The following is a 9,459-nucleotide window of genomic DNA, read 5'->3' on the forward strand; positions in this document are numbered from 1 at the left end:
GGGGCGGGCGGCTGTCGGGGTCGGTGCCTGCTCGCTCGCTCCTTCCCGCCGCCATGAAGGACGTGCCGGGCTTCCTGCAGCAGAGCCAGAGCTCGGGGCCGGGGCAGGCCGCCGTGTGGCACCGCCTGGAGGAGCTCTACAACAAGAAGTGAGGGGGGGGCGGGAGCGCCTGCGGCGGGGAGGGGGCTGCTGCCCTCGGCCGGGACGGGACGGGCCGGGCCCGACCGGGCCTCGCCCGCGCGTCCTGGGGCGCTGCTGTGGGGCCGTGCCGCTCCGCGGGGCCGAGGGTGCGCTGGCCTGGCCCGGCCCGGCCCATGGCGAGAGGGGGTCCGGGCTGGCGAGCCCGCCCTGGGTGGGCGCGGGCCGCTCCCGGTGTCCTCGTCCGCACTCGGTAGCCGTTTAACCGGCGTGTGCCTGGCTGCGGAAAACCAGGGAGCTGATTTCCGCGTTATTCTCCTTGGGGTCGCTTTATGTCAGCGCCCGGGGCGGGGGGGAATGTGTCTCTGCCGCCGGTGTTCGCTTCTTGTTTGTCTCCGTCGACGCAGGGGGCTCCACAGACCCCGGGTGGGAAGCACAGGCCGTGGCACGAGTTGGGGGGGCTGGTGTCATGCGTGAGCTCACGGACCGACTCTCTTCTTTCTTAAGGCTCTGGCACCAGCTGACCCTGCAGGTTTTGGACTTTGTTCAGGACCCCTGCTTTGCCCAAGGAGATGGACTCATCAAGGTGCGTGCGTGGCTGTTCCCCAGGGTTTTGGCTTTCCGTGGTGAAGACAAGCGACTGTGTCTTTGTACTGGTGGCAAATAAGCAGCCTGTGGCTTGTTTCTGGAGAGTCATTAAACTGGGTGAATTTGGTTTTTGGGGGTTTATGCGCTGGGTGTGAGTGTGTGGGATTTGGCTGGTGCATGAAAATGCAGCTCAAATCAAATGCATCAATTTTAGACGCTTCAAAACGATTCTTTATTTTCATTCACTTAAGACTTTGGAGGGCACAGGGGAAGTGTTTTTCTTTCCCTTTTGTAACAAGGGGTTTGCAGCTGGAAGCATAGGATGGATTGTCAGGTGTTCACAAATGCTTCCAAGTGTTGGGGGGGTTATTTCACCCACTGACTGGGGACGTATTCTGTTTCTGAACGGCCTGCTCGGTCCAGAGTCACATGTTCTCTGTATCCTACAAGTAGTTGTGTACGTTCCTTCTTGTGTTTTTAGGCTAAAACTTGGTTTCCCAGCAGGTGGTTGTCTCCACGGTAGCGAGCTGTGGGTTTCTAGAGCCAGTCTCTGCCCCAAATGCGTGCCGAGAGCGATTGGGAAGCTTTAGGCCTGTGCTCGTACAGCGACGACTGAGGACACGCACCAGGGCAGCCCACAGCAGGGGGCCTCGTGCTGTGTCTTGAGTCACTCCTTGCGGTGGGAAGAGATAGAATTGCCTAAAATGGGCAGTTTTTGGCACCTGGGTTTTGTGCAGCGTAGGCATTTCTGTAGTGGATGCCCACTGCTGTGTTGTGTTGGGAGAGTGAGCTGGGTGCAGGGAGGAGCGACTGTCGTCGCTGAGACGAGAGACCCTTTGGCCCTGACTGTCGCTGTCTTTGTGCCCGCAGCTTTACGAGAACTTCATCAGCGAGTTTGAGCACAGGTGAGTGTTTGCCCCGAGGTTTTTGGGTGACCTGCTGTTGAGTGGGGCTGTTCTGACAGTGGGTTTTTGTTGCAGGGTGAACCCCTTGTCCCTGGTAGAGATCATTCTTCACGTAGTCAGACAGATGACAGGTGAGTGTCCTTGCCTGCTGCGGCCTTTTCAGCAGCTGCTGCCCGCGCCGTCGGGCCAGCCAACAGCACCAGCTAAGCCTCCAGCGTCGAGCTGTCGTCGTCCTGCTGGGTTGGGAAGGGGAAGCGCAAACGCCAAGAGCTTAAACAGCCGCTGCGCTGCGGAGTGGCCAGGCTGCCGCTCCGCCAGAGACACGGCTGCTGAGCCCGCAGCCCGGGCGGCGACTGCAGCACCTTCCGCGGGCCGAGCGGCCCCCTGTAGAAAACCCCTGCCCCGGTCTTCATGGGCGCAGCGAAAGGATGTGTTTGTAGGTTGAGGTTTAGTGCCACGGGGATTCCTGATGTTGCTGCCTTTTTTTTTTTCCTCCAGATCCCACCGTGGCCCTGACTTTTCTGGAAAAGACTCGAGAAAAGGTACTCTTGCAATTGCTTTGTCTGGTAGTCCACCTGCAGGTATCGTTTAGTGCCTGCACGTACATGGTGTAGCTGAAGAGGCAGATCTGTGGAAACCTCTGCGGGAGAAGGCCCACTCCTGTTCCCAGTGAACAGCCTTGTGTTTAGTGCAGGAGCGTGGGAGCAGATGAAGCGTGCCCAGCCCCGTCTGGCCCTCGAGAGCCTGCCTGGCTGCAGGGGTCACGCTCCCTCAACACGTGTCTTGGTGTAACCGCAGGTGAAGAGCAGCGACGAAGCCGTCATTTTGTGTAAAACGGCCATCGGGGCGCTGAAGCTGAACATCGGGGACCTGCAGGTCACCAAGGTGAGCTGGTGACTTGGGGGGTTCGGGGTCTCGCAGCCCTGGGACGCGCTTTGGCAGTTGTTACAGCACAGACGTGCCCGCGCTTCGGTTTGGAACGGGAAAGTGATAATTTGTGGCTCCTGGGATCCCCGGGAAGGCGGCGGTTCTGGCTTAGGCCGCAGAGGTGCGTGGGTGCCGCTGGCCCAGTCCCCGAGGCTTTGTGGGATTCTGATGTGCGTCACCTTGGAGGTGCCTGTTGTTGGCCCGTAGCTGATCCCTGCGGCTGTTGGCGAGCGCAGCTCGGAAGAGAGGGGGGAAACACCCCGGTGGGCTCAGCTCAGAGGGTCCCTGGGCCGCGCAGCGCGTGCGCCGCTCGCTGGTGGGCTGCTCACGGGGACTGAGCTCCTGTGGTGCCTTTTGTCTCTCGGCTCTTCGAGCTGCCTCTCAGGCCTGAGGTGAGGGGTTTCCGTGCTGAAATGCGCGCGTTTGTCTCGGGCCAAGTACGAAGTTCGGTGGCTCCGGTGGGTGTAAGTGCACATGAAGCGTGTGTGTGCGCAGCTGCGGGGTTGGTTTGGGGGGGGGTTGGGTTGTCTCCTTTACCTAACTGCACACAGGGACAGGGAGAACGGCGCTGCTTTGTTTTCAGTGCCGGGGTAGTGGCTTTGGCCGTGGCCTCGCCCGCTCTCCTGCTGCCTGGAAATTCCTTCTGGGCCACACACGGAGACCGTGGCCCTCGCTGTGGCAATCGAGGAGGCTGGGGGCACGGGAGCGTAGGGGGTGCCCCTTCGCCTCTGACAAACGGGCTCCCACCCTCCTCCAGGAGACCATCGAGGAGGTGGAGGAGATGCTGAACAACCTCCCTGGGGTGACGTCGGTTCACAGCCGCTTCTACGACCTCTCCAGCAAGTACTACCAGACGATCGGCAACCACGCCTCTTACTACAAGGACGCCCTGCGGTTCCTGGGGTGCATTGACGTCAAAGACCTGCCGGGTAACTCGGGCCGCAGGAGGCCCCGCTGCTCCTTCTCCGCTCCATCGCTTCCCTCTAAAAGCACGGGCAGGGGACAGGTTTTCTCAGCGGGGCGTGGGATCTGCCGTAGCTGGGCCGGGATCTGGCTGGCAAGAGGAGGGACCCACAGGATGAGGGGCCGAGCAGGATTCTGCCCCCGGGCGGCGCCGGGGTGATGGGAGGGGGGAGGTGCTCCCAACGGAAGGGGTTGTTTGTTCTAGTGCCTCAAAATCTTCGCGTTCAGGAAGTGCCCCTTTCGTGCCACTGCTGTGGTTCCCGCAGGCTTCTGCATTTCGGGCTTGGGGGAGGGAGTGGTTCAATCCAGGCCCCGAGACGAGGGTGAGGGAGGGGTTGATGGGGCTTAGGCTGCTGCTTCATCCACACGATTTGTGTTGGGTTGGGGTTGTTTTTCAGTGTCGGAGCAGCAGGAGAGAGCCTTTACCCTGGGACTGGCAGGGCTCTTGGGAGAAGGCGTTTATAACTTTGGGGAGCTGGTAAGTTGACGCTGCGCTGCCTCGGCTGTTGGGCGTCGGGAGGTGGGTTTTACCCCGCCGACGCCGCCCTGCCTGGTTTCTGCAGCTCATGCACCCCGTGCTGGAGTCCCTGAGGAGCACCGATCGGCAGTGGCTCATTGACACGCTTTATGCCTTCAACAGCGGGAATGTGGAGACGTTTCAGGCTTTGAAGTCAGCGTGGGGTCAGCAGGTGAGCGAGGGACTTGCTGTGTTGCTTAAGGCCTGGGCTCAGTACGTACAGAGGACACTGATTCCGTGGACCTTTACCTTAAGAATTCCTGAGTCTGCTGTGATTTTAGTCGTAGTGTAGTAGTTTCTTTTGTCTTCACTTGCATTCTTAGTTTTGGCTTTGCTCTGTGTCTGGTTGGTTGAGGGAAGTAAAGAGGAATCTCTTGTGATCCAAGGGCAAAGCACGCACAAACAACACGCAGCCCTGCACAGGAAGATAATCTCTGATTTGGTTTCCGTGGCACTGGTCGCTCCCAGTATTGAACGGCTTCCCCAGTAAAACAGTGTTTTCCCGGGTGTGCTGGGAAGTTTGGGGAAAAGGGAGTTGGGTGTTAATTACACTGGCTGTACCAGAGGTGACTGACGGAGCAGCGATGCGCAGGCTGACCTGTGTGTCCGCTCGCACGAGGCTGAGCCTTTGCTCAGGGGCTGCCCGCCCCGTGAAGCGCCGCGTTTCGGGCACTTCTTGCGGTTCCTTGCGGGGAACACGCGAGGCGGCGGGTGGCTGGAACGGCCTCCTCCCCGGTGCTCGGGGGTGGTGGGTCCCCGAGAGGCTTCCTCCTGGTTCCACCCCGGGGGCGGGGGGAAGAGGTAATGAACTTGTCCCCTTTTATCCTCTTTACAGCCCGATTTGGCCGCGAATGAAGCGCTGCTGCTGCAGAAGATTCAGCTGTTGTGTCTTATGGAGGTGAGCCGGGAGGTGCGGCGCGTGAGGGAATGGAAAGGGGCTGCTCCAGGTGCCCGTCGGTGGGGCAGCTCTCCCGGATCCTCTGCTCTCCGCCGTGCCTTCGTTCCCTCCGCAGACACCCGCGGGTGTAAACAGCCGAGTGCGAATTTTGCCTCTAGATGGTGCCAGAAGGCGAGGGCTGGGGGAGAGGGAGCGGGCGGAGTGCGGTGCTTTGTGTGCTGCCTCGGGCAGGACGGGGAGGTGCGGACGAAAAGAGCAGGCCTCGTGTCTTGGGGGTGGCGGCTGAAGTGGTACTGAGTGTGTTGTAGCGTAGCCGAGGCTTCTGCAGCGCAGTTAAACTCCTGGTTTCCTGAGGACTGAAAATCCTTTCCCTGGTAGGCAACCCTAACCCTTTCAGCCGTTTCTTTCCTGGCACTGGAAGGCTTTGGCTCTGTTGTTACCAAATAATACTGGTGTGTGAACCCCAGCGGCCCTGGATCTTCCTCAAGAACTGAACTGTTGGGTTACCTGAAGCGCAGTGTGTGTTCACACGCAGCCCCGCGCGGTGTGTGTCAGGTTATCGTGTCTGTGTGTGCCGCTTGTAGCGTGTTACTGTGTGTGAGTTCGGCCGCCCGTGGGCACTGGGTGGTGTCGGGGCTCTCGTACGCCCGGGGGTGCCTGAGCACGGGCTGATCCGCCGCGTTCGGAGCGGCGTTGCTGCCCGGGCCCGCTGCTTCGGGCAGCCCGGCGGGTGGGAGGGAGGGGCGCCGCTCCTTTCTGCGGGGGTAAGTGCCTTTTTCTTTGGAGTGTTTTGGTTAAACAGGAGAAATCAGTTGCTGCTGCAGATGGAGAGCTCAGCAGGGCAGGGCGAGGGCAGCTGTGCGCGCTGTTGGAAAAACTAGAGCTGTGGGATTTATTGTTTTGTTTTCTTTACTTGAATTCAGATGACTTTCACCCGGCCGGCCAACCACAGGCAGCTCACTTTCGAGGAGATTGCCAAGAGTGCCAAAGTCACTGTGAACGAGGTGAGTGCAGGTTTAGACAAACGTGAGTTGTGGCGCTCTGGGAGCCGGGATAGCCCTGCTCCCGCCGGCGAATTCTAGGAAAAAAGGTTCTCGCTGTTCCCGTGCCTCTGGAGAGTGTTTTTGAGGAAGGGATTAGCTGCGTGGTGCTCCTCCTTCTTGGTACATAAATTTTTTGGAGATTCTTAGTCATAGCGTTGAGCTGGAAGGGGGCTGTGTAGGTCGTCTGTCCCCATCTGCTGTTGAAAGCAGGCCTTTGGCTTCGTTACCCAGGGCCCTGCCAAGCTCTCTGAGTACTTCCAGCGAGGGGAAATGTCACTGATGTTTAACTTTTCTCACGGTGAGGAACTTTCTTCTGCTCTCCAGATGGAATCCCCGCTAAAGCAGATCCTGCCTGCGGTCTCGTGTCCTTTCACGGCACATCCTGTGAAAGCGGTACCTCTTACCTTCCCGGCACGGGAGGGCTGTGCTGAGGGGTCCCCAGGCTGCCTCTTACCCAGGCTGGGCAAATAAAATTCCTCCACGATGTCACGTTCTCAGCCGCCTAACGTTGGTGGCCCCTTGCTAGACTCTCTCCCATTTTGCAGTGCGCCCCTTCAACTGGAACGGGGGATGCGGAACGCCGCGGCGCTGCGGGTGTGCTCCAACACGTGCTGCGGGGACAACCGCCGCCCTCGCTCTGCTGGCTGTGTTCTGCCAGGGCAGGGCTCCCCCGGGGGCGCACCCCGGGCTCCTGCACGCTTGCTGTCCCCCCAGACGCTGCCCCTTCCCGTCACGGTCTCCTCTGCCCAGTGCAGGCGGAGTGTCCCGCGGCCCCTCGGAGCTCCCCGGCTGTGCTGCTGCTGGGGTTGTTCCGCCTCTTCGTGGTGGCTCTTAGTTCCAGCACATCTGCCCCTCCCTGCCAGTCTGGTGTCAGGGCTGCCTTGAAGATGAGATGAGGAATAGCCCCAGGGCTGGTCCTGGCCCCCAGCAGCGCTGCCCGTGCCCAGCCGCTTCCAGTCACTAACCACTACCCTCCGAGCTCGGTAGCCCCGCGGGTTTTCCACTCGTCTTGTGGTCCTTCTGTCGCTCACCAGCGTGTCGACAGGGACGTGGCGGGAGGTCTTGTTGAGCCCTTTGCTAAACGAAAGGTACAGGGCACCAGCGGCGCGCTCTGCCGCCACCGAGCAAGTTATTGCATTTACGAAGGCGGGCGTGTGGGTCGGGCACATCTCACCGTGGTAAATCCCTGCTGACCTTTTCCAATTGCCGCCTTCTTTCTGGAGTTCCTGAGAAAGGGAAGGAAATTGCTCTTAGGGAAAAGAAGTCCCTCCTGTATATTTAGCTGTCGATTCTCAAGGCAGAATTAAAAGCTAAGAGAGGGCGGGTGCGAGAGGGGCTGCAGCTGCTCCCGGCTGTGGCGTGTGTAGTAACGTCTTCCACAAGCCGGTGCCGTTGAAAGGTTTTGTTCATCCTGGGGGAAACTGGGTCATTCTCGATTGTTTCCTCGAACGATGTCGTTTTTATCTTTAGGTGGAACTGCTGGTGATGAAGGCGCTCTCGGTGGGCCTGGTGAAGGGCAGCATTGACGAAGTCGATAAGAGGGTGCACATGACGTGGGTACAGCCACGGGTGCTGGATTTACAGCAGGTAACGACCAGCCCGAGCGTCGCGGCAGTGCTGACCTGCTTTGTGTGTGGTGACCTGCAAATAACAGCTGGGAAGGGTCCCTGCCTGGGAATTGGTGACCGCGGTGCTTCTCGAGGGTGCTCGGGGGAGGAGGACGTAAAGCAGCTCTTCCTCGCTCGTTTTGACATTGCTGCCTTTAGCTCTTACCTTGGGTATGTGGCGCGTCTTGTCCGTGGGCTGCCGTGGGTGGTTAAACCTGTCGGCAGAGGGAGCAGGACTTGGGTGGCGCTGCTCTTCCAAAAGCCACACGAACCACCTCAAAACACGAGTGCTATGACTGCGCTTTCCAGAAGGGCGCAGACGTCTGCGTGGCTGCTCCCAGCCTGAACGTGTGAAATGAAGTGGGGGAGTTTCTGGGTCGTAGGGGGCACTCGTGTCTTGGGAGGAGGGAGGTTCAGGGTGATGAAGGTGCTGAGCTTCTCGAGTTCATCCTCGTAACATTTTAGGAGACTGCGTTGGGTGCCTTTACCTCTAAAAACCATAGTAATCGGTACGTGGAACCCAAGCTGCAAACCGTCCCTTTTGTGCATCCCCATTAAACGTTGCCGTTTTGGCGGTAAGAGATGTGCAGCAGCATCTTTTCTAGATGTCTGGGGCTTTGGGAAGCTGTCTGGGACTCGAGCGTGCGTCCTTAACGGTGAGTGTTGGTATTTCCAGTAGTCGAGGCCGTAAAGTTCTTGCGGGCTTGCCTTGCAGATCAAAGGGATGAAAGACCGCCTGGAGTTCTGGTGCACGGACGTGAGGAGCATGGAGATGCTGGTGGAGCACCAAGCTCACGACATCCTCACATAGAGGACCTGGCGCTGCCCCGGGGAGAGTACCTTCTGCTGCCGCCGCCGCCGCCAGCAGCACTCGGACCACTGACTCTGTACCGCATCTATTGCAGGGGGGCGGGTGGGCAGAGGGGAGAGCAGCTTTCTGACGCTTGTTCGAGGAGTACGTGGCCTTTTGCTGTGTGACCCTTTGGTGCTTGGAGTCAAGACTTCCCTGTGCGCGAACGCGAGTGGCCCCGGCCGCGGGGGCTCCCGTCCCGCTCCGGGGCAGGGCAGGAGGACGAAGGCTCCGCCGCGGCTGGTTTGTCGCCTGGTCATCGGGCTGGTGTCGGAGGACGTGGTGCCGGTTGCGTCTTGCGGGAGCGGGGGCCGTTTGCGGGTGAAGGGGCAGCGGAGGCTCCTCCGCGGAACCGTGCTGGGGTGCCCGACCGTCCCCCGTGGTGTTACCTGGGGGTGTTGGCCTTCGAGGGCACCGCCATCCCCGGGGACCTCTCCCCTGCCCCTGCAGCGGCCCAGCGGCAGCATTGCTGAAACCATCGTTCTCCGTTTGCCCTCTGTCTCCACAACCCCTCCTCACCTGCAGCAGAGGGAGGGTTTACTCCATCAAAGGGTTTTTTCCGGGATTGCCGTTTCGTGGACGTGTTTTTATCTACTTTTGGGGGCGGTTGTCATTTACAACACTTTGTGCTGAAGTGAGGTGCAGCAGTACTGCTGGAATAAACTCCTCTGCCTTCCCTTTTCCGTAGTTCTGTCTGTGTCGTCTCATAACTTGGCGTTGAGCCCCTGATCCGTTTAAAAATACGCTTCCTTTCAGGTTTCACGTGACAGAACCCCTCTGTCCAGGAACAACACGGGTCTAAACGGTCTGTTAGTCACCGGTGGCATCGGTAGGTAACTTACTGAGCACCTTGGTAATTTGCTGTGGCACCTTCGTACGTGCTTTCTTGTCGAGATCCTTTCTGTGGTGGGAAGCTGGTGCCTCTTCTCGGGCTGGGTGAGCCTTACTGATTGAGAAAGCCTAAACAAGGCCTGAGCCAAGTTTTTGTTCTGCTTTCGCCTCTCAACAACCGCTGCTCGGAAG

At 59.4% G+C, this 9,459-nt stretch overlaps 1 protein-coding gene across 2 annotated transcripts; it reads left to right on the plus strand.

Annotated features, from left to right (window-relative positions):
* Positions 1–17: 17 nt before the first annotated feature.
* On the plus strand, positions 18–9,123 carry PSMD13 (proteasome 26S subunit, non-ATPase 13). Of its 2 annotated transcripts, XM_086472142.1 has the most exons (13): positions 18–148; positions 646–724; positions 1,597–1,631; positions 1,707–1,762; positions 2,130–2,173; positions 2,430–2,516; positions 3,316–3,487; positions 3,920–3,999; positions 4,085–4,210; positions 4,874–4,936; positions 5,860–5,940; positions 7,450–7,566; positions 8,302–9,123. In XM_086472142.1, exons 1-13 carry the CDS (start codon positions 54–56, stop codon positions 8,395–8,397), a joined length of 1,131 nt encoding a protein of 376 aa, XP_086328268.1. In that variant the 5' UTR covers positions 18–53; the 3' UTR covers positions 8,398–9,123. The 2 variants fall into 2 exon arrangements, with proteins under 2 accessions (XP_086328268.1, XP_086328269.1); XM_086472143.1 differs by lacking the exon at positions 646–724 and having other exon boundaries at positions 1,597–1,649; positions 1,691–1,762.
* Positions 9,124–9,459: the final 336 nt, after the last annotated feature.

Source organism: Leptosomus discolor, chromosome 12 (genome assembly GCF_034619465.1).
Source record: "Leptosomus discolor isolate bLepDis1 chromosome 12, bLepDis1.hap2, whole genome shotgun sequence".
NCBI lineage: Eukaryota > Metazoa > Chordata > Aves > Leptosomiformes > Leptosomidae > Leptosomus > Leptosomus discolor.

Coding starts and splice junctions, on each gene's coding strand:
- PSMD13 (XM_086472142.1), top strand. CDS start 54: ATGAAGGACGTGCCGGGCTTCCTGCAGCAGAGCCAGAGCTCGGGGCCG. Junction 1,763..2,129: donor CGTAGTCAGACAGATGACAG/GTGAGTGTCCTT, acceptor TTTTTCCTCCAG/ATCCCACCGTGGCCCTGACT. Junction 7,567..8,301: donor GGGTGCTGGATTTACAGCAG/GTAACGACCAGC, acceptor CTTGCCTTGCAG/ATCAAAGGGATGAAAGACCG.